We start from the raw sequence: 24,695 nt of genomic DNA on the forward strand, positions 1-24,695 counted from the left end.
TTTGATGGGTGAATATAACACGGACCATTGCTGTAATGTGCTGTGTGCTTTCAACCGGACACTCCTCATTCATCTCCACTGGATAATCTGTCTGTCTGTCTGTCTGTCTCACTTTCTATTAGAAATCATCTCAGTGCTGAAGGTTTCTCATATGTTTCTTCTCATACACAGTTGCTATTTTAACACGGTTTATTTTTTTTAAATGTACACATCTTCAAGATTTAAAGCTGTTTTATTGAACTGTAGGGTGTATCAGACTTTCATGTATAATTTAATTATAGATCGTCTCTGTATTGTTTAGTTGTTCAGAGAACCTTGACAGCAGTATTATTATATCTTCAATCAGGAACACAATCTGAAGATGACCTGCTGCTTGTCTTTGTGTTTTTCTTGCAGTTTTACGGTATGATGCCCATACAGTACTGTACCGTATCTGCAGCTCTTCTGTGTCGCTCAAGGATCCAGTGGATCTAAAGTTCAGATGATTCGCTGACAGATGTATTCTGAATAAAACAAGAAAAAAAGTTGTATAAGTAAAAGTTGTATTTAAAGTTTCTCAAATAGCAAAACATCTTTGCCCACAGTATTTAAACCAATTTTCCTTACATATATTAAAAACTGATAATATCCATCAGTGTACCTCATCAGAATATCAGCTTAGAAGTTTTTAAACAATAAAAAAGTCAAAGTTCACATCTGTTTGTAGACATCAAATCCATGAATCAAGTTTTTTTTTATGTGAAATGATCAAACCGTTAGCATCTTCCCCTCTGATTTAAATCTACGCTTCAGTTTTATTTTTCTGTTTAGTAATAAATAATTCATGTTTTCCCACTCATCTCTGTGGAGGACTGAAAATCCTCTGTGAAATCCCTGAATAACAAATATTTTGAAACACAAAACTTTTTTTAAAGAACTTGGAAACTTGTGGCTCAGAGGAATTCAATTATTCATGTGAAAGCAAAACCTCAGAGTTACATTTTAGTAAACAGGGACAAACAGTCAAAGTTCATCATATAAAAGAAGCCATACATTTATATATATATATATATATATATTTATAAGAGAAGTAAGTTTAGATGTGTTGTGAGATAAGCAGAATCTGGTGTCTGAAACATACAAGATCCTCAACTAGGTTATCACAACCACATATCCAGTGTGGCCACACCCCAGATTCAATGATGATGCCAGTGATTGACACTTGTCACCAGCCAATAAGAAAGAAGTATGAAGTATTTGAGAGGTACATCATTTTCACTTATGTTGAAAGTTATGTCACATGTTGTTGTGTTTGTTTGTGTTTTTGCTTGCTTTATTATTAAAACTAAGTAAAATCTAGCAAAAATATGACGTAGGCACAATGTAAATTATTTAAAATATCATGTTACTGTGGTCAGTGTCAATCCTTATATTTTTTTACCTCAGTTCCTTCAATTTGAAAGTGGGCAGTTTGGTCAGAAGAAATGCTGTAACCCACAGTGAGCAGTTTAAAGTGGATTTTCCAGATGGAGTCTCATGAACTTTAGTAGAAACTGAACCTGCTGTGTTGTGACTGCTAACCGCTCGCTGCTGTTGTGTGATTTCATGAGGCAAACAGAAACTCAAACCCCTCGGGCTGAAGATGCTGCAGGTTCCTGCTGTGCTTATCAGACATCGTACTGTACATGAACAGATGTTTAATGGGAGTAAATTAAATCAGGCATCTCTCTCTCTCGCTCTCATTCACAGACTCTGTCTCTCTCTCTGAGGGTTTGTGGGTCATTTGTGTTGCTTGGTGTGACTCAGTCAGAGGTTGATTTGTTGAGCACTGTTAGCTGTTATCGTCCTCTAGCCATGAAAGCCGTTTCAATCTGTGTGTGTGTTTGTGTGTTTAATCAACTGCTGTGATGTTGTTGACCAGCAGGTGATAATGTGTGTCTTGTGTTGTGTGTGTTTAGATTGATTGCTCAGTTTTCCTCTGTGTTGAGATCTGTTTATGCAGGTTGTGTGTTTGTATCGAGTAAGTGAAAGTTTGTTGTCTGTACTTGTTGTTTAACAGAAAAGATTGACACGCTGAACTTTTAACCAGCTCTGCTTAACACGACTGTAGAACATCAGTGTGTGTTTATTCTCAGCTGCTGTTTCTCATGTCTATATTCAGACACGTCACATGTAAATGAAAGCGTTTTCTCGTGCAGTTGTTTATCTGCGAGGCGCTCCACACTTGCTGACAGTGCAGTAAAGTAGCGTGTGATGTCAGACAGAACCAGGACACATTTGACACGCATGAGTTTCACAAGCACACCTCTGATAGCTGCTGTGTGGAGATGGGGGGGTTTACGTCCTCAGATGTTTTTTAGGCAGATATAATTGTTTATATCTATGTGTGTGTTTTACAGACATCAGCGTCTGTGTCTCAATAATGTATGAGTCTTCATTCTTCAGACAGATTTACAAAATGTAAAGCAGGTAGGATTTAAATGCATTGTTGGATGTTATTTTATTTTATTTTTGACTTCAGCAGGGATTTTAGGATTTAACCCCACAGACATAAAACAAAAATCCTATAAAATAATTGGTTCTGTTGCAGGTTCTAATAGGGGGTTCTGTTGCAGGTTCTACAGGGGACCTTCTGTTGCAGGTTCTAATAGGGGGTTCTGTTGCAGGTTCTAATAGGGGGTTCTGTTGCAGGTTCTAATAGGGAGTTATGTTGCTGGTTCTACAGGGGATGTTCTTTTGCAGGTTCTCAAAGGGGTTCTGTTGAAGGTTCTACAAGGGTTCTGTTGCAGGTTTCACAGGGGTTCTGTTGAAGGTTCTACAAGGGTTCTGTTGCAGGTTTCACAGAGGGTTCTGTTGCAGGTTCTCAAAGAGGTTCTGTTGAAGGTTCTACAAGGGTTCTGTTGCAGGTTTCACAGGGGTTCTGTTGAAGGTTCTAATAAGGGGCTCTGTTGCAGGTTCTAATAGGGGGTTCTGTTGCAGGTTCTACAGGGGACCTTCTGTTGCAGGTTCTAATAGGGGGTTCTGTTGCAGGTTCTAATAGGGGGTTCTGTTGCAGGTTCTAATAGGGAGTTATGTTGCAGGTTCTAAAAGGAAGTTATGTTGCAGGCTCTACAAGGGATGTTCTGTTGCAGGTTCTCAAAGGGGTTCTGTTGAAGGTTCTACAAGGGTTATGTTGCAGGTTCTACAGGGGACCTTCTGTTGAAGGTTCTACAAGGGTTCTGTTGCAGGTTTCACAGGGGTTCTGTTGAAGGGTCTACAAGGGTTCTGTTGCAGGTTTCACAGGGGTTCTGTTGAAGGTTCTACAAGGGTTCTGTTGCAGGTTCTAATAGGGGGTTCTGTTGCAGGTTCTACAGGGGACCTTCTGTTGCAGGTTCTAATAGGGGGTTCTGTTCTAATAGGGAGTTATGTTGCCGGTTCTAAAAGGTAGTTATGTTGCAGGTTCTCAAAGGGGTTCTGTTGAAGGTTCTACAAGGGTTCTGTTGCAGGTTTCACAGGAGGTTCTGTTGCAGGTTCTAATAGGGGGCTCTGTTGCAGGTTCTAATAGGGGGTTCTGTTGCAGGTTCTACAGGGGACCTTCTGTTGCAGGTTCTAATAGGGGGTTATGTTGCAAGTTCTAAAAGGAAGTTATGTTGCAGGTTCTACAAGGGGTGTTCTGTTGCAGGTTCTCAAAGGGGTTCTGTTGAAGGTTCTAATAGGGGGTTCTGTTGCAGGTTCTAATAGGGAGTTATGTTGCAGGTTCTAAAAGGAAGTTATGTTGCAGGCTCTACAAGGGATGTTCTGTTGCAGGTTCTCAAAGGGGTTCTGTTGAAGGTTCTACAAGGGTTCTGTTGCAGGTTTCACAGGGGTTCTGTTGAAGGTTCTAATAAGGGGCTCTGTTGCAGGTTCTAATAGGGGGTTCTGTTGCAGGTTCTACAGGGGTTCTGTTGCAGGTTCTAATAGGGGGTTCTGTTGCAGGTTCTACAGGGGACCTTCTGTTGCAGGTTCTAATAGGGGGTTCTGTTCTAATAGGGAGTTATGTTTCCGGTTCTAAAAGGAAGTTCTGTTGCAGGTTCTACAGGGGACCTTCTGTTGCAGGTTCTAATAGGGGGTTATGTTGCAAGTTCTAAAAGGAAGTTATGTTGCAGGTTCTACAAGGGGTGTTCTGTTGCAGGTTCTCAAAGGGGTTCTGTTGAAGGTTCTAATAGGGGGTTCTGTTGCAGGTTCTAATAGGGAGTTATGTTGCAGGTTCTAAAAGGAAGTTATGTTGCAGGCTCTACAAGGGATGTTCTGTTGCAGGTTCTCAAAGGGGTTCTGTTGAAGGTTCTACAAGGGTTCTGTTGCAGGTTTCACAGGGGTTCTGTTGAAGGTTCTAATAAGGGGCTCTGTTGCAGGTTCTAATAGGGGGTTCTGTTGCAGGTTCTACAGGGGTTCTGTTGCAGGTTCTAATAGGGGGTTCTGTTGCAGGTTCTACAGGGGACCTTCTGTTGCAGGTTCTAATAGGGGGTTCTGTTCTAATAGGGAGTTATGTTTCCGGTTCTAAAAGGAAGTTATGTTGCAGGTTCTCAAAGGGGTTCTGTTGAAGGTTCTACAAGGGTTCTGTTGCAGGTTTCACAGGGGGTTCTGTTGCAGGTTCTAATAGGGGGCTCTGTTGCAGGTTCTAATAGGGGGTTCTGTTGCAGGTTCTACAGGGGACCTTCTGTTGCAGGTTCTAATAGGGGGTTCTGTTGCAGGTTCTAAAAGGGAGTTATGTTGCAGGTTCTAAAAGGAAGTTATGTTGCAGGTTCTACAAGGGGTGTTCTGTTGCAGGTTCTCAAAGGGGTTCTGTTGAAGGTTCTACAAGGATTCTGTTGCAGGTTTCACAGGGGGTTCTGTTGGAGGTTTTAATAGGGAGTTATGTTACAGGTTCTACAGGGGACCTTCTGTTGAAGGTTAATAGGGGGTTATGTTGCAGGTTCTATTGGGGGTTTGAAGTTTATAGTTTAGGTGCTTGATGATTCACCCATGTTTTTGTCTTTGTTGTCAGACTCAGTAGAGTCTAAGATATATTTTCAGCTCACACTACACTTAATGTTGCCCTTTAAATTCAATATCACACACACGCACTTACACCCTTTGATCTCAGATGGACTTTAGAGTGGATGATACTTCACTGATGTATTTGACTATTTGACATGCAACTTCAAAATGCCTGTCGCAAAGATTCCTGCCTATTCCTAGGTTAACAACCTGATGAAAACAGATGAGTGTATGTGTGCATGCATGGGCAGAATTGGGAAGTTATTCAGTCATACGTAAGGTAACGTAAGGTTTTTAACTAACTAGTTCCATACTAGCACATGTAATGTATATTGAATTGAATTGAATATTAAAGCTAAATATTATGTCTGTGTGCGTGTGTAATGGTGTTGTTTGATACCCTGTGCTTTGCCTCCAGGGCAGCTGAGTAAAATTAAAGCCCAGTAAATCTGATTATTTTCTCCCAATGGGCATTGAGTGATCGTCAGCTGATGAGAGCTCATTTACTCATAGCACTGTGTTTGTGTGCATAAAAACTCCAGGGCCAATTACTTAACAATTACAGTTGGTTAATTCTTTCAGATGCTATCACACGACTGTAATCAGCTCAGTTTGATGTATGCTTCTGATGGCTGCTTGTAAAAAGAATGAATTGCACCTGCTGTGATGATGCATAATTTGAACATTTTTCTTGCGTTACTCCTCCCTCCCAGTTTAGATGCACAGCATATTAATGAGCATATGGGTATCAGCCAATATTTAACATGTTAGATAATAAAGCATCAGTGCCTGATGTCACATGCAGTTTGGTTTGAATACTCCATTGTAGAACATTATATATTTATAATATCAGCCATCATACTGGCTACTATTCAAAACCTTAATCACATCAATCCAATGTTTCTATATTTGTGAGTCTCTAATAATAATTAATGATCCATTTCACATGTTGAATTTATTTCTTTAGACAAATGGTTAAATGAACACTAATGTCTCTAACATGTCCTGGAGGTCATTTGCATACACTACGACAACATGACAGTAATCAGCCTGGTACACATGGGACATTTCATGATTTGTGCAGCATATAAGATACATACAGTAGTAATACACACATAACACTGACACTGTCACAATACAGACCAGTACACAGACAGAACAACACCAGCAATACCATATAAACATATGCAGTGATATATAGTGCAATAGGAAAGAAGTTAATATATACAGTACTATTTATTCTTGATACTATAAATGAACATGTTGTGTGTATGTGCTGTGTGTTAGCTGTCTCTGTGTTAGTGTGTAAGTATGAGTGACCTACTTTGCTTTCTACATTTTGGGGTGAAATCCTTCTGATCGGTTCCACTGTAAGCTACATTTCCCTAACTAGTAATACCAGTTTAAGAATTAAAACCGGTCTGAATCCCTATCACAACACACACACACGCACACACATAGAGCACACAGTAATCTTGTCTTTTCATGTATTAGTAGTAATGTTGTTGAGTGTGTGTGCTTGTGTGTGTGTGTGCGTGTGTATGGTTTTTATTGTTCATTACAGCTCAGAGGGAATCAGTGTTGCTCTCACAAAGACCTTTATTGTCTCAATAGTGACAGATTGTTAATGATGCACTGTTCACTGGCTCCTCCCACTGAGTTAGCCACACCCCATCATGCATACGCATATAGCTGCTCATCATTATTCATAGGCTGAGCAGGAGAAGGGGGTGTGTCTGCGAGTCAGAGAGTGAGAGAGAGGACACACACACACACACACACTCGAGTGCGCTGCTGCTGCTGCCGCCTGACGTGTGTATGCATGCGGACGACACACGCATGAGAACCGGTGTGTGTATGTGTGCGTGTGGTGTGTTTCTGGAGGGAGACCCCCGACTCACCGTGGGGAGAGCGAGAGGTCTGCCGTATCCCTGACGACGAGGATGGGCTGCAATCTGTGTAGTTTACAGAAGAGAGAGGAGCATTACAAACTACTGTATGAGATCTCACAGGTGAGACCAAGATGAGACATTCAGACTCTGTGTGTGTGATAGGACAGCTTCACGTTGTTGTGTATTGTTTACTGTGAGAGATTTACTGTAAAGCAGAATGACAGTGGATGTGGTATCGCCATGGCAATACCTTGTTTTTATGTGCATGTACTGTGGGAATACTGAAGTGTCCTGGACACTGTGCTATACTGATACCTTCAGGTTTTTATGATGGTGATACATTGTTCTTATGATGTGTTGATATTGTTGTAATACCTTGATGTTCTTTGGTCATGATGCTAGATAGTAATAACTTTACATGTGGTACTTTGATGTTTGGGCTTGTGTCATTGTACTACTTTACCCACTTTAGTTGAATTTAGGATGAATTGACTCAGTTGTAGTATTTACATACAGAAAATAAGCCAAAAGATTTTTAAGTTCAGAGTAACAGCAAGAAAGAAATGGCTGAGAGACACGTGTGAGATTCTCATGAGATCTTGTGGACTTGTACAGTTGTGTTTTGGATTGATTATAATGGATTTCATTTTGAGCATATTTATCCATAAGAGTCAGTGTGTGTGTGTGTGTGAGTAGATGTAAGCGTAACGTCTTTGAATAAGCGTTTAGATTTCATTGCTGTTGATTTATTCTCTGTTGAGTGTTTCATTAACTCTTATAATGCTACTTCACTCTTTTATCACCTGAAGGGTTTTAATAGACCCCTGTGCTGTATCACACACACACACACACACACACACACACACACACACACACACACACACACACACACACACACACACACACACCGAGTGTTTTCACGGCTCTGTGATTGCGGTCTCATTAAAGATGGTATAAAATGATTCTAGCTGGTAATAAAATGTGATCTGTTCTGCTGTGTGTATGATGTTCATTCATTACTGTTGTAACTCACTATAATTAAACTGATGTCTGATGGCTGATGATGAATGTCTGTAGGTTCAGCGTCAGTGTTCAGTGAGTTTGGGTTGAACAACATGATGGGGAACTGAATTAAGCCACAACAAACCTAGAAAAAGTCTGATGATTTACATACTAACCAGTAGACATCACACGTGTTGTAGTTTTGTAGGGGTTTGTTCATGTGCCTTGGTTGTGTAATTGTATTGTGTTGTCGTTGTTTTGGGTTTGGATCTTCTCACTTTATTGTGCTCTTTTTAATACGACATCTGATTCAAGTTTAAGATTTGGAGCATTTGTGGCTAATGGCTTGTAAGCTAAAGGTCGCTGGTTGGAGTCTGCAGTGATAGCAGCTAAATGCAGAGGTGACTTTTCGAGTATGAGCTGCCATACTTGACAATCACTTTGACTTGAACATTGACAGACATGAGTCACTTCAGAGATTACAGGTATATTAAGAGCGAGGATCACTGAAAGTTTGCGTATCTTGCAGGGTAAACTAAATGCATGTATTCCAGACAGGGACGTTTTAAATTGATAAGTGTTTTTCACTTGTTTCAATGCATTCTGGGATTGTCTTATCTGCTAATGATTCATCATATAATTCTGTTGTAATAGGGCATCTTTGACTGCTTAAAATGTAGTCTATAAAGACTGCTGACTATACTGCAGGTCAGCGTTTATCAAACTGTGGGTTGAGACAAAGTCACAAAAGTTGCAAGTCTAAGTTGGAAGCGCAAAGTCTGCTCTTGTAAAAAAGAAAAATGTGTGTATTTTCATCAAAATGTGCTTGTAGGTCTCGGCATAGATTATACCTATTTAAATGGGTTGCGAAATGAACCATTGTTTCTCAGCTGTGTTTAGCGGTGACATTAAGTTGATTTTTCAATTAAATGATATGACAAAGAAACCCACTTTACCTCTGGGTTTGTTAGTGTTATGTTTCATCGTAAGATAATAAACAGTGACATCAGTGAGTTTATGAAGAGCTCAGCTGGACAGGTGTGTGCACATGTGTGTCTGACAAATGACTTTCATCAATGCCTGTGTGTGTGTGTGTGTGTGTGTGTGTGTGTGTGCGCGTGTGTGTGATGGCCCCGGGGCCCTGCTGACCTCCTCTATACTGGACTGTACTCTACAAATGTTTCAATCCATCTGGCTGTCGGACTCTGTGAGGCTGACTGATGGACCTCAAACCTCACAGCTGAGATCAGGAACAGAAGCTGAGAGAAATGAGCCTGTTGATGGATCTCACATCCACAGATTACGAGAGAGAGAGAGAGAGAGAGAGAGAGAGAGAGAGAGAGAGAGAGAGAGAGAGAGAGAGAGAGAGAGAGAGAGAGAGAGAGAGAGAGAGAGAGAGAGAGAGAGAGAGAGAGAGAGTTATTTTCGTTGACTTCTTTACAATCATGTGTAGAGTTTGAAACGTTGGGAAATTCTGATCTGCTATGGAACTCTGTGTTTGTTTTTCAGTAGGATGCATACGAGTTTCAAAAGCGATCACAATTTTTCTGACACCTCTTAGACTCAATAGAGAGGGTTTGACAAATAACGATGTTTGCTGGAAATGTAAAAAAGATAGAGGCACTTTTATTCATTGTATCGGGTGTTGTTCAATTATTCAGTCTTCATGGCACCAAACTTTAAATCGTTTGAGCAAATGGCTTGGAACAACAATACCGTTATTACCAAGGTTGTGTCTATTGGGTGACAGGGAACAGATGCCAAATATTACAAAGGGAGCGTTTATGGTGATTATGGTGGAGTCTCAGTGACGCTTGAGTCATTTTGAAAAACTGAAAAACTCCCAAAACCCCAGAATTAAAAGAATGGGTCAACATAATGACTAAGACAGCTTCATACGAACGTTTGCTTTACAAACTACATAATAAAAACAAAGCAGGGGTTCCTGTGGGTATTCCGGTCTGGGAAGACTTTTAGTCTTTTGTGAATGCTGTGAGACAATATTTTGGTCTTTCATTGTTATTATATTATTATTATTTTAATTATTTTTTGTTTTTCTCTCATTACTTGGTAGTTTTGTTAATTACAGCTATTATATCTATTTTGTCCTAAAATGCAGTATCTGTTTAAAGTTGTTGTCATGTATCGGATGAAAACAAAATAAAAAAAAATTTAATTACAAAAAACCCCGATCACTATATTTCCATCAGTATTGAATGAAAGTCAGGAGAAAGTAGATATGAGACATCTCATGGTGGCAGCCAGCTCAGCATCTTTCTGATGAACTGACTTCATTCATAAAGAAGAGAGAGAAAACTGACTCTGATTGATGAAGGAGAAAGACTTTGAGTATTTCACAACAAATAAATAAACAAAAAGAATCATCTGTTTCAGCTTGACACATCTTGACATTGATGCTAAATTAGATGTCTCATATGACTTTACTGTACTTACCCCCTTTACATATTGAATATTGAGGCATAATGTTCTATTCATCTACCTTTAACTGTTGTTCTTTTAGTTTTTTGTTTGTTTGAAGACATTAATGTTTTCATTTGTGAGAATAAAGGCTGTAGATTGCATCGGTGTCTGGCGCTCGTAGTTTGATTCATTCAGTAATTTTATATGAAGATTTCAAGAATATCCTTGATGTCATATCAGCTTCTTTCAGTTCTCTTTCTCTCAGTGAGAGCGAGCGAGCGAGCGTGTTTTTGTAAGGTGTGTTGCTTTGATAAAAGACGAGAGCGTCTCTTTCTCTCATTCAGCTGGACAGCATTGTTCTGTGTGTATGTGAATCTCTTCGGGATGTCTCCAGACAGGCGTCTCTCCTCCATATCTCTTCCATTTGTTAATAAGCAGATGGTCTGTGCTTTTCTCTGCGATATCACCGCTTCAATATCCGCTCTGACATTTCCACAAATGGTCATGGTATCAGAATAGAGGCTCATTTGATCTGTTATCACCTGTTAATGCCTCTCTCTGTCTCTCTCTCTCTCTTGGGTTGTGCGAGCACTGCTTTAGGAAGTGGGGATTCAGGGAAGGGGGGGCAAAGGAACACAAAGCCCTGGACTGACCGCTGTAAGAGGCATCTTCTACGAGTCACAGCCCGGGTCATGACAGGCACTCTCTGTGGTCACCCTGATAAGACCGAGGGTAACAGAGAGCATGATGGGATAGCTCAGACTCGGTGAGGTCTGAAGGCATCTGGATGAATAAAAAAACCAGACCAGCATTTCAAATCTATTTCAGTCTTCATAATGTGAACAACAAAACAAACGCATGATCTAAATGTGCCTTGAAATCCAAATACAGTCAGATCATTTAAACGTGTTTTCATCTGAATGATGAGATTTGTTTCTCTTGAGCTTCGTGCTTTGAATTTGTTTCTCATGAGTTGTGGTTATAACAATGTTACCCTTCTGTACATGCACTTGTGTCTACGGCTGTGTGTCTTTATTCATGTGTTTGTGTGTAAAGTATAAATGGACTATAAACTTTTCCAGAAGAACACCTGCTCTTATATGAATGTGATGCTTGTCAATGCAGTGAACACAGTGTCTTCTGGGATAGCAAGCTTTTGTTCAAATGAAATCAATTGTTTGGCTGCTGTACTCTGATCGCGTAAGTAATTAATTTAGATTACAAAATCCATTGAGAACATCAATACTATCTGACACTGGGACCAGTAGCAATTTAGCCAATTAGATTCCAAAGTCTTTAATGAATGACCATAATGTTGTTACAGTTTAACTTGTTTAATATTTTATGTTATGATACCTTAACTCGGTCTGGTCTTCAGACGGTTGAGGGCCACCTGAGGAAGGATTGATGATTTGGAAATAGCTTCATGCAATGGCTGCAGGGAAAATACAGCATTGATCAACAGCAGAGACACATGAGAGAGAGATGCTCATGTAGTGTTTGCTGGTGTTTATCACCTCTGGCAGGTATCTGAAATGTGAAATGAAGATTCCTGCGGCAGAAAGAGGAAAGGTCATTAGCAAATGTGTAAAATCTCCAGACAGGTTGAGAGTATTTTTTCATGATGCTTTAGGGGATGAATGAGGAAAACCCTTTAAACATTACACCACAGACACAAAGACTCATGGGAAACTTCCAGATGTGATTTACCTGCAGGAGATTTTGGGTAAAGACGTCCCTCCCCCCACAAACTAAACATATAAATAGAAACATGAGTCTTCCTTTAAAAGCACAACATTATTATTATAGATGAAGTGTATTTCCTCAAGCAAGACTCTCTGTACAAACATACAAAATTAAATGGGATATTCCAGTTTACGTTTACATGTGTATCATTATATTTGAATGAAACCCAGTTTAATATGAAGAAACAAAAGATTTTTGCAAAAGCTAAACAGATTTTTCCTGAAGTGTCTTTGATTTTTGCTTATTGTTAAAGTTTTAGTTCTCTTCACACAGTGTTAGTTTTTTGTTGTTTTATGTCAGAATGACCTGATGAGTTCATGAATCACTAAACAAAGTTTGATTCATGCTGATGTTGGGAGATGTTTGTGTTTGTTCAGGGGCCTGTACCATGAAGCTGGTTTAGTTGGTTAGCCAGGTAAGTTTAGAATTAGTTTGTGCAATCCCTGGATTTTGGGTACCATGAAAATAGCTTGAACCAACAAGGCCTGATCACATTGGCTAGGTTTTGCCAACTTAAAACTAATCCTATAATCCTTTAACCATTTTTATGGTACAGGCCCCTGGTTTTATTAAGATTTTAGAGGTGTAAAAACACAAGTTGAGTTTAATGGAGACAATACATCTGAACTGAAGATCTGCAGGGGATTATGGGAAATAAATGTCATCTCTAATACTGTTCATCAATAACATGACATACATTATTATTGTGTCTTTCTCTCTTTATATCAGAATGATACTGTTGTATGAGAGACAGGAAGAGGCTGTGAGTTGTATCTAATGTTTCGATTGTGATCAAATGTTGTTATGAATATTTAATAAATACAATGTTTTTGTGTAATATAGATAAATAAGTATTGAGAGATGTGCATGACAAAACTACATTACCCATGATCCTCTGCTTAAACATCACTTCATCTTGTAGATGTTTAAAGATGTAATATGATGATTATTTAGTAAATTTAAATGAGCATTCATTTTACAAAATAAGTTAAAGATTGCAGAAATCAATTTATTCAGATAACTGAAGATTTCCGAAGCGCATGGATTTGCTACAGAGCATCAGGGTGTCAGGAGATGAATTGAACCATAAAATTGTTCACATTGGTTTAATGTAGGTGTTGGGCCGGTGCTCCAGCAGAGCCGAGTGGCTCCATTACAGTGAGAAATAGCCCACGGGCGCGTGACGCTGATGTTTTATGCTGTTTAGAGGTGAGGCCTCTGCATTTAGTCACCTCGTGTTGCCATGCCAAAGGGACGGTCAAATTTCCCTGGTGGTCCGACTGCTGTTTTATATCCCGGCTGCACCGTGCACCCGTTCCAACAACCAATCTGTCTGTCCGTGTGATTTATGAACTCATAACGTCTTTACTGTACCGAACCACAAGTCATATTTTAACTTGACACTTATTATTGAAATGAGACATTTAGTCTGGTGTAGGGTGGGACGCTAACGGACGGCCGTCAGTACCCCGCTTACAACCTTTACCCTTCAACAAATTTTTTGGATTTAACGCAGCTTCACGGCTAAGTGTGCGCCTCTTATCACTTGAATATTAGAGATTGTATTTATGTAAATGTAAATTGATTCGTGGCACACACATGGGCTGTGTTACTGAGGGAGTCATTCAATCTATCTGAAGAGTAAATCTCCCACAAGCCATGTTGGTATACCCAAACGTTCTTTTAAATCAATGGACGTTATCAGATTTTAATGATAAAACATCACTTTACTAGTCTTCGTTTTTATATCTGAAGTTACCCTTAACATTATTACAACGCAAACATCCTAAGCATGTACATAGTTATTTGCTGAAAGTTGTTTAGCTTTTTAGCTTTTTAAACAGTTATTATACATTCATCTTCATTTCAGTATCAGATTAGCAGACAGACCACATCATATTTAGTATTAATGATGTGCTCATTCTGAAATCTAAATAGATAAATAATCATGCTTTGTACCGTATGTGAAGACAATCATTTGTGGTTTTGTAATTATGTTATCTAATCTTACAAGTTACCTTAACTTATTTAGAGAAATAACGCTGACCGTGTAGCTGAATGTCAAAAAACTTTATTTATACCCATGTTATTAACAGAATGCCACAGACACTCACATAAACTGTGTTTCATAAATCCCTTATCCTGCCCGACTAAAACATAAACATTGCAAATAACACCAGAATTAACAATTAATTTGCGTACACATATCCTAAAAATGAATCTTGTGTGACTGATACGGTTAAAGGGGGTTCATTTAGATACCCTCTGCCGGTTGGGTATACCAAGATGGCCGCTCGAACTCTGCGCTGGCTTCACCTCACGCGGTTACGTTAAGCGTTCTATGCGCAATCCAGTCATTTATATAGATCAGTGATTCAAACTGAAAGTAACGTGTTTTCCTCACGGAAGGTCTGCATTCATTAAAAATAAACAAATATAATATTTCAAATCAATAGTTAATGCTCCTTACCTTACTTATGAGGTAAAAGTAGTATAATGTACAGACAGCCGGTTGTTATCACAAAATAAGACCCTTCAAAGACCCTCCGCGTTCTGTCGCTTATTTCTGTGATAACAACCAGGTGCTCATACATTATACCTCATTTAACAGATGTGCTTATACATTATACCTTACTTAACAGATGTGTATTTGCTTTAATGATCATTTACAAAGGTAAAGTGTAAAGGAAAAATCCTCGGTTAAACGTGTGTGGTCATCATCTAGCGTTCATATCCCGCTGTCCTTCAGAGGTCGTGCCCTTCACCATCTGTGTATATTAGCACTTATATTCTACAGCCGTATGAAACATCATTAGCATCAGTTTAAATGAAGCTGGATGTTAAAAGGTGTCGGGCAGATGCTGACAGTGGCAGAAATAATTCATATTCACATCTTCTATTGGGATTAATTGCTCCATCTGGCACTCATTTAAACAATAAAAAGAACCGTCGTCTTCCTCTTTCTTCTCATTCAGCCATCAGGCATGACACAGAGACTACATACAGTACAGTACAGTACAGTACAGCTAACGCTCATTTTTCTAGCAGCTTGTCATAATCCACGGGTGAGCTCATTTATCTACCCACAGTTCTTTGTTCTCGCGTCTCTGCTTCACCAGAACACAAGCTCAGTGAATCCAGTGTGAGATTATTAAACCTCCTCACTTCACGTTTGGTCTCGTTGTGTTTAATGTCTTAAAAATGTTAATTTCTGGTGTGTCCGTGAGAGAAAAGTGGGTGTTGTGTGTGTTTCACACCAGCTGTCCCTGAAGATCTGCCCTACTTTACTGTACAGGTGATGAATGCCAGACAGATTCACACAAAGGTCACGCTGAGCGCTGAGATATCCACCGAGTTTATTTATTGTTGTCAGAGCGAGTGGAAATAACTCAAAAACAGAAAAAAACAGGTGAGCAGGTGGTGAGAGAATCACTGGGAGTCGATCATTGTGTTTATGTATAGCTTCTGTCCGGATCGCTGACGTATGATCACTGATGCCCCCAATCTCACTGAGAAAGAAGGAATTCATTTGATTTGATTCCTGATTCTCTTCAGAAGGCCTGAGGGATTAAAGCGGTTTTATTTTTTACACATCTCACTAAATGATGCTTTTTAAAGTGTCTGGATGATATACTGCCCATCAGAGTCGTGTGTGATTCGATCTGTAGTCAGTTGATTCTCTGAGAGCTTCATTACAGATGACTGATGGACAAACACTGCCAGGAGCTTTATAATGTTTTCAGAAATCTTTTCATATATATTTGTAAATCATTTGTCTTGAGATGAATGTATTAAAGTTTTCTGCACCGTCCGCAGGTGAATGGCAGAGATCTGTCGAGAGCGAGTCATGAAGAAGCGGTGGAAGCTCTCCGCAGCGCTAAAGACCCCATCGTGGTTCAGGTGCTCCGTCGTACCCCTTTGCCCCGGGGTCAAGGCTCCGATCAGGACGTCCAGGTGGTCGATGTGTGCACACAAACCGAAATCACTTTTGAGCACATCATGGCTCTGGCCAAACTCCGTCCTACGACACCACCTGTGCCAGATATCTGTCCCTTCCTTCTGTCAGACAGGTAAGACACGGCGTTTTATTTCATGTTCTTCTCTCTTCTGTTGTGGAGTTCAAGCAATTGAAGTTTAGCATAAAGTGTTTCTGGGTTTGTCCTCTGGAGACAGACGTATGAGCTGATCCGAGACTTTGTCTTTGTTCTGTGCTGAAAGTGAATTAAATGTCTGTGAGTCTGTTAGGGAGGTCATTAAAGCTGCACAATGCTTCATTGATAATTCATAGACTAACATTTGTCACCTGCTCAAGAGTGCTGTTTTGTTTCTAAATTCCCTTTGGTGACTGATGTGAATGCTCTGAATTACTTTGTCCTCTTCACAGAAAAGCATTTAAGAATTGAGTGTTTTTATTACTGCTTTGAAATGTGAAGAAACAGATTTCAGTGAACACAAGTTTGTGTGTGTGTGTGTGTGTGTTGATTCAGATCCGATGGACATCTGTCTCCTCTCTATATTTCAGGCAGTACATGTTTCTTATTGTTTGTTTATTTGTCATCAGGTGTTTGAGTCGGTGTTAATGTTGTTTTATAGAGCAAACAAACACTGCCAGTCTCACAGAACAGATCATAAACCGGCTTCATTGCACTTTGGTTTTAAAGTCACATCGACATATAAAATACAGCTGTATGTGCCAAACACAATGAAGAAGTAAAGCTGAAAATGCTGCTAATTCAACAACAGTGAACAGTGATGCATGATGCTTTACAACATTATCAGACATATCTTTAATATCTTCATTATGTTCTCACAACTTTAAACCGATGACATTTAATACAAATCTGATGAGTAGTGACTGGCTGAGCAACTCTGAATGAGAAGTTCCCTTTCAGTCGGTCACTACGACGTCACGTCGTGACCGACGAATTGGGAACTCGCTTAGAGAGACCAATCTGCTTCGAATACTACTAAAACGCCAATGAACTTGGCATTGAGATATTTGCATAATGCTGGCGCCGCCCCGCCAGGTGCGTATATAAGCAGCAGGTGCAAATAAGGAAATTAGCTTTTTATCGCTTCGAAAGCCGGCAGTATCTGCTACTGAGAAGCTACTTTACTCTGGTGGGATTCGATTGCTGAAGTTGGTTGGACTAGCAGTACCACAGCGGACGCTTCGCTTAATTCCACGACTCTACACCTGTTTGTTGTTTTGAGTTTAGTGTGTGCGTTGCCTTTCCCTGTGCGCATCATCAACTGAGCATCTGAGTGAATTTCCCTAAAAGAGTGATACGAGAGAGCTTTGTGCCTTGTTAAAGGCAGCCACTCTCTCGTATATCCGGACATCAGCGTCCTTTTCAGGATGGCTTTTCGTCGGTGCGATCTTGGGTGCGGCAAGTACATGGGTCCGAAGGACGGTCACGAGCGTTGTCTTTCGTGTTTGGGCATCGAGCACGCAGAGGCAGCGTTCGCTGGGGGTAAGTGTTCTCACTGCGAGAACATGTCCCTTGTGGATTTGCGCAGACGGTTGTCTTTCCTCCGGGAAAAACGCAACCCTCGTCATGCGAGTGCTGAACGCCGCCACGGTGCGGCTGTGAAGCTCTCTAAGGACGACCTGCGCATCACTGTGCTGAGCCGAGCGGGGGATTCGTCCTCAGGCTCTCAGCCTCCTCATCCACAGCCGGTTGATGTGCCGATGGAGACTTCAGCGTCGTGTTCTACGATGTCTCTAGAATCCATCGCGCCGCCCTCCGGGTCCACCGACGCCGCAGCATCCGAGGGTGGGCCTCCTCCCCCTGACGTGGACCCCGACGCCCTTCCTCCCTCTGGTCGGGTTGGGACGCCGGAGTTCGATCCAGAGATGGTGGCCGTGCTCGCTCGAGCGGCGGAGACCGTAGGGTTAGAGTGGGTTCCCCCCCTCAGCCCGAACCGTCCCGCCTGGATGATTGGTTCTTTGGAGCTGCCCGGGTTTCACAACCCTCTCCACCGGTGCCTTTCTTCCCCGAGGTGCACGAGGAGCTGACTAGAACCTGGAAGTCGCCGTTTTCCATGAGATTACGGCCGTTTCAGCCCTCCCCCCTCACCTCCCTCACCAGCGGAGCCGCTAAGGGTTACACGGGGATCCCTCCCGTGGAGCGTGCTGTCGCGATGCAACTGTGTCCGGCTCACGCTCCCTCTTGGAAGGACCGCCCAACCCTCCCCTCTCGTGCCTGCAGACAGTCCTCCGGTTTAACGGGCGCTGCCCACCAGGCATGTGGAGAGGCGGCTTCAGCCCTGCACGCAATGGCGTTGCTGCAGGTTCATCAAGCGAAGGCCTTGAGGGATCTGCACGAGGGAGGACACGACTCGCCTGTCCTTTCGGAGCTCCGGGCTGCCACTGATCTGGCTCTTCGCGCTACGAAGGTGACAGCGCAGGCGATTGGTCGTGCCATGTCCACGATGGTGGTCCAGGAACGCCACTTATGGCTATGTCTGGCGGACATGTCGGATGCGGAGAAGAACAAGTTCTTAGACGCTCCCGTGTCCCAGGCTGGTCTCTTCGGTGAGTCGGTGGAGTCTTTTGCCCAGCAGTTCTCCGCCGCCCAGAAGCAGACGGAGGCGATCGCTCAGATCATGCCCCGGCGCAAGCGACCTGCATCTCGCCCTCCAGCGCCGGCGGCCCCGTCTGCTCCTCGCCGAGGGCGCCCTGCGGCGGCTGCCTCCACCCCCCCCACTAGAACATCTTCCAGGCCACGGAGGGGGAACAGCCGTCGGCAGCCCGCACCGCCCGCCCCACCCGCTTCCCGTGGTAAACGGAAATCGAAGCGGCCCTGAGACGGGCGACCTGGAATTGGATGGGATCACTCTTCGGGAGACGGTGACGGCATCGCTCCCTCCACCGGTAGAGGGCCGGATGGAGAATCCTTGGTTTCGTTTTGTTTCTGTTCCGCCGGCTTCTCAGCCGGCACCCACAAAACCACAAAAAGAGTGCATTCCTATTCCTTCTCCAGGTCTTCAGAGGATCGAGAGAGATGTGAGCGGGCATTCACATGCTCTTCCTCCCTCTCCTCTATCGCCAGCGGGTGTTCTGAGGAGTTCCAGCTCTCCGCTGAGGAGACGGGACCACCAGCACCCTCTTCGGAGTCTGTGCTCTCCGCTGAGGAGACCAGACGACCGTCACCCTCAGCGGGCTCAGGTCAGTGTCACACACACACATACTGTAGATACTTATGCTGTCCCAGCAGACGTACCGGCAGTACCACCTGTCACGCTCCGCCGCCCCCCCGCGGGTACCCCGGTAGTGCCGTTAATTCCCCTCGTACGGTCCCTGGGGGCTTGGCTTCAGCTTCCCAGCCCGTCTCGTTGGGTTTTACGCACTGTCCGCCTCGGTTACGAAATACAATTTAACCGGCACACACCCAAATTCTCGGGCATTCGTTTCACCACGGTGAAAGCGTCCGATGCACATGTACTGCGTGCAGAGGTCGAAGTCCTGCTGGCGAAGGACGCGATCGAGCCGGTCCCTCCAACCGAGATGAGATCGGGCTTCTACAGCCCGTATTTTATAGTACCCAAAAAGGGCGGGGGGTTACGACCGATCTTGGATTTGCGCGTTCTGAACAAATCTCTGCAGAGGAGGTCTTTCAGGATGATAACACCGAAGCAAATATTCAATTCAATTCGCCCCCAAGATTGGTTTGCGGCTATAGACCTGAAAGACGCGTACTTTCATGTGTCCATTCTCCCTCGTCACAGACCGTTTCTCCGGTTTGCATTCGAGGGACGGGCATACCAGTACAAAGTTTTACCGTTCGGGCTATCCCTCTCTCCCCGTGTGTTCACGAAAGTAGTGGAGGCGGCGTTAAAACCCCTCAGAGAGAGCGGCGTTCGCATATTGGCTTACCTCGACGATTGGCTTATAATAGCGCATTCTCGGCGGACGCTTTGCGAACACAGAGATTTAACGCTTCGGCATCTCGCCCGTTTGGGTCTTCGGGTCAACTGGGAAAAGAGCAAACTCTGTCCCACGCAGAGGATCTCTTTTCTCGGGATGGAACTGGACTCGATCGATTTATCGGCGCGTTTGACAGAAGAGCGCGTCCAGTCAATTCTGACTTGCCTCGGTTCATTCCGAGGGAAGAATGCGGTCCCGCTGAAACAATTTCAAAAGCTCCTGGGGCATATGGCAGCAGCAGCGGCCGTGACACCGCTCGGACTGCTCCATATGAGACCGCTTCAGCGTTGGCTTCACGATCGAGTCCCGAGGAGAGCGTGGCGCGCCGGCATCCATCGTGTAACCATTACACCTGCGTGTCGCCTAACATTCCCCCCGTGGTCGGACCCCGCGTTTCTCAGGGCCGGTGTGTCCATGAGACAGATCGCTCGGCATGCTGTTGTACATACAGATGCGTCCGACACGGGCTGGGGTGCCACGTACGACGAGCTTACGGCTTCGGGGGTGTGGACAGCACCCCAGTTGCACTGGCATATCAATTGCCGAGAGTTGTGGGCAGTATATCTGGGACTTGTACGCTTCGCTACGGAGCTGCGAGGGAAGGATGTACTAGTACGCACCGACAACACTGCGACCGTTGCGTATATCAACCGTCAAGGCGGTTTGCGCTCCCGTCACCTGTCGCATCTCGCTCGTCATCTCCTCCTTTGGAGTCAGAAGCATCTGAGGTCCCTTCGTGCCATTCACATTCCGGGCTCGCTCAATACAGCGGCGGACGCGCTTTCTCGAGCTGCGCGCCCCGGCGAATGGCGACTCCACCCCCAGACGGTCCAGCTAATTTGGAAGAAGTTCGGTCGTGCGCAGATAGATCTGTTTGCGTCGCCGGACGATACCCACTGTCGCCCATTTTATTCACTAACCGAGGGCAGCCTCGGCGTGGACGCATTGGCACACAGCTGGCCTCGGGGGATGCGCAAATACGCATTCCCCCCAGTGAGCTTAATCGCGCAGACACTGTGCAAAGTCAGGCAGGACGAGGAGAGCCTTTTACTGATCGCCCCATATTGGACGAGCAAGAATTGGTTTCCAGAGTTAATGCTCCTCGCGACAGCCCCTCCCTGGCGGATTCCCCTGAGGAAGGACCTTCTTTCTCAGGGAGGGGGCACATTATGGCACCCGCGCCCCGACCTGTGGGATCTCCATGTGTGGTCGTTGAGCGCGCGCAAGGTTTAGGTGATTTACCGCAAGCGGTATCTAACACAATCAACGCGGCACGAGCTCCGTCTACGAGACGGGCTTACGCGTTTAAATGGAACCTTTTCGTCACCTGGTGCTCTTCGCAACGCGAGGACCCCAGAGAATGCCCTATTAACATCGTGCTTTTATATCTTCAACATAGGTTAGACGGTAGGCTGTCACCCTCCACCATTAAAGTTGATATCGCTGCTATTTCTGCTCATCACTCACTTATTAACGGCAGATCAGTTGGCCAGCATGATTTGGTTATTAGATTTTTAAGAGGCGCTCGTAGGCTAAACCCCTCGCGCCCTCCTTCTATTCCTCCCTGGGACCTGTCCATGGTGCTGAAAGCCCTTCAGGCCCCCCCGTTCGAGCCTTTGCAGTCTGTGAGTCTGAAGCTTTTATCAATGAAAGCTCTGACCCTGCTAGCATTGGCCTCAGTGAAGAGAGTAGGGGATTTACATGCATTCTCTGTTGACGACTCGTGCCTTCAGTTTGGTCCTGCTGCCTCAAGCGTAACATTGAGGCCCAGACCAGGCTACGTGCCCAAAGTTCCCACTACGCCTTTTAGAGATCAAGTGGTGAGCTTGCAAGCGCTGCCTCCGGAGGACGCAGACCCAACCGTGGCTTTGTTGTGCCCCGTACGCGCACTGCGACTCTACGTGGATCGCACGCAAAGCCTCAGGACCTCAGACCAGCTCTTTGTTTGTTATGGTGGCCAGCAGAAAGGGAAAGCTGTCACTAAGCAGAGGATGTCTCATTGGATAGTTGATACTATCGCCCTGGCTTATAATCTTCAGGGTATTCCTTGCCCCTTTAATTTGAGAGCGCACTCCACACGGAGCGTTGCCTCATCTTGGGCTCTAGCTCGTGGTTCCTCGCTAACAGACATCTGTAGAGCTGCTGGTTGGGCGACACCTAATACGTTCATTAGATTTTACAGTGTTCGTATCGAGCCTGTATCCTCTCGTGTTCTTTCCTCACCAGGGAGGGCACGGAGAACAGTCTCGCAGGTCGGCTTGCAGCCTCCAACTGATGCTTCATAACTGTGTCAGTATGGAAGGCCTTCAGAACAAAAATGCGTAATGGTTTGAATTGTTCTTCCTCCGCTGCCCTGGCAGCCTTTGTTGCGGAGCATTGGCTGTCAGCCTTTCACTAGCTGTATCCTCGCGAACCTACGTGTCTGGCTCGGGCTCCACATTGTGTCCCACCGGGTTCCTTTGTGAGTATTTTTCCGTGGGGTTAATCCTACCAGCCCACGTTTCCCTTAGCAGAGCACTGCTTTGCTTACACAGCCACGGCTGTCTTTATTCCTCAACTACGGTTGACTTTCGCCCACCATTAGCCCTTAAGACGGGTGGTGGCTTCCGCAGCGTTCCTATCCCGCTCAGGTAGGGCGCTTCCCAGTCGCTGGCACTTCTGTGGGGTTAAAGGAACATCTAGTGCCCGGCCTTCTGCCTTAAAACCTACCTCCTCCTCCTTAAGTGGAACCGGAGGGCTTTTACGCAGTCACTGGAAGAGGTCAGCCCCTAGTGGCGTTTTGATAGGGATTCCCAATTCGTCGGTCACGACGTGACGTCGTAGTGACCGACTGAAAGGGAACGTCTCGGTTACGGATGTAACCCTCGTTCCCTGAAGGAGGGAACGGAGACGTCACGTCCCGTCGCCACAGGTGCTGCCACCTGCTGTTACGGCCGGTCACACTTTCCGGCTTTCTCAGCGAAAAAGAAGCTAATTTCCTTATTTGCACCTGCTGCTTATATACGCACCTGGCGGGGCGGCGCCAGCATTATGCAAATATCTCAATGCCAAGTTCATTGGCGTTTTAGTAGTATTCGAAGCAGATTGGTCTCTCTAAGCGAGTTCCCAATTCGTCGGTCACGACGTGACGTCTCCGTTCCCTCCTTCAGGGAACGAGGGTTACATCCGTAACCGAGACGTTTCTTTACACAATGCTGGCAAACACAGAGATGAGTCTGAGAGAAACATTATGGGGTGGTTTCCCAGACAGGATTTAGATTAATCCAGGACTAGACCTTAGTTATATTAGGACATTTAAGTAGTTTTACAAACATACCTTACAAAAAACATTACTGGTGTCCATCTTGAGACAAACCAGTTTCACCAATATTTACATTTAGTAATTTAGCAGACGCTTTTGTCCAAAGTGACTTACAAATGAGGTAAACAATAGAAGCAATTATAGCAACACAAGAACATCAATACATAAGTGCACTGGAAAAACTCTCGTCAAGTCTAACATAGTATACATAGCCATGGGTTGGTTAGTAATTTTTTTTTAAAGAAATGTAGAGATAAAGAGAAAGGTAAATGGAGAAAAAGATAAAGAGAAAGGAAAAATAGAGAAAGATAGTAAGTCTGTTATTAGGAAGTGAGGTAATGGCAGAAGAGATGGGTTTTTAGCCGAGTCTTAAAGACAGCTACAGTGACAGCAGATCGTGTCACGACCGGCAGATTATTCCACAATAGAAGGTACGCGCTCCTTAGAAGGTACGCGCTAGTGATTTTTTCCCTTTTTGAGATGGCATCACAAGCCATCGCTCGGTGGCAGGGCGCAGGGATTGAGAGGGTACATAAGGCTGTATAAGTAAGCAAAGGTAAGGGGGTGTTGACCCAATGGTGGTTTTAAAGGCCAGGAGCAGAGCCTTAAATTTGATGCGAGCTGCTATAGGAAGCCAGTGTAACTTGACAAAGAGAGGAGTGATGTGGGCCCTCTTTAGCTCATTGAAGAGCACTCTTGCCGCTGCGTTCTGAATCATCTGTAGGGGTTTGGTCGTGCAGCCTGGAAGCCCTGCCAGTAGGGCATTGCAGTAGTCCAGCCTGGACAGGACAAGAGCTTGGACCAGGACCTGCGTAACGTGCTCATTTAGGAAAGGTCTGATTTTCCTAATATTGTAGAGGATGAATCTACAAGAGCGAGCGGTGCTGGCAACATGCTCTGTGAAGCTTAGCCGATCATCAATGACCACTCCCAGGTTTTTGGCCGTCCTGGAAGGTGTGATGGTCGAGGAACCTAGCTGAATGGAAGGGTTGTGCTGAATTTTTGGTTCAGATTATAATGCAAACAGTTCTGTCTTCGCAAGGTTAAGCTGGAGATGGTGATCCTTCATCTAGAGTGAGATGTCCCTCAGGCATGCCGAGATGCGGGCAGAAACCGTGGGATTATCAGGGTGGAACGACAAGTGGAGTTGAGTGTCGTCCCCATAGCAGTTGTATGAAAAGCCATGTTTTCGAATGACAGAGTCCAGGGATGTCATGTATATCGAAAAGAGCAGCGGTCCAAGCACAGAGCCTTGAGGCACCCCAGTATCGAGACGACGTGGTTCGGAGACTTCACCTCTCCAGGATACCCAAAATGACCTATCTTAGAGGTACGACTTGGAACATAGAAGCGCTGTGTCAGAGACACCCATAGACATGAGGGTCGACAGGAGGATGCGGTGATTGACCGTGTCAAAAGTGGCAGATAG

The 24,695-nt window shown here is 44.2% G+C and overlaps 1 protein-coding gene and 2 long non-coding RNA genes across 3 annotated transcripts in view; 1 reads left to right on the forward strand and 2 right to left on the reverse strand.

Annotated features, from left to right (window-relative positions):
* Nucleotides 1-9,154, reverse strand: LOC135768119 (uncharacterized). The gene is made up of 3 exons (XR_010542082.2): nucleotides 9,018-9,154; nucleotides 6,876-6,929; nucleotides 1-503 (listed from the first exon to the last, which is right to left on the reverse strand). It is a non-coding gene; the product is annotated as an uncharacterized lncRNA (long non-coding RNA).
* Nucleotides 6,744-24,695, forward strand: part of LOC135768118 (PDZ domain-containing RING finger protein 4-like) — a 26,812-nt gene continuing 8,860 nt past the window's right edge. Inside the window, exons 1-2 of the mRNA XM_065277263.2 lie at nucleotides 6,744-6,986; nucleotides 15,852-16,105. Of these exons, the coding sequence (XP_065133335.1) occupies nucleotides 6,918-6,986; nucleotides 15,852-16,105 (323 nt within the window). The 5' untranslated portion in view covers nucleotides 6,744-6,917. The remainder of the gene's footprint in view (nucleotides 6,987-15,851; nucleotides 16,106-24,695) is intronic.
* Nucleotides 11,646-12,051, reverse strand: LOC135768117 (uncharacterized). Its single transcript, XR_010542081.1, has 3 exons — nucleotides 12,000-12,051; nucleotides 11,807-11,841; nucleotides 11,646-11,724 (listed from the first exon to the last, which is right to left on the reverse strand). It is a non-coding gene; the product is annotated as an uncharacterized lncRNA (long non-coding RNA).

Source organism: Paramisgurnus dabryanus, chromosome 23, assembly GCF_030506205.2.
Source record: "Paramisgurnus dabryanus chromosome 23, PD_genome_1.1, whole genome shotgun sequence".
Classification (NCBI taxonomy): domain Eukaryota; kingdom Metazoa; phylum Chordata; class Actinopteri; order Cypriniformes; family Cobitidae; genus Paramisgurnus; species Paramisgurnus dabryanus.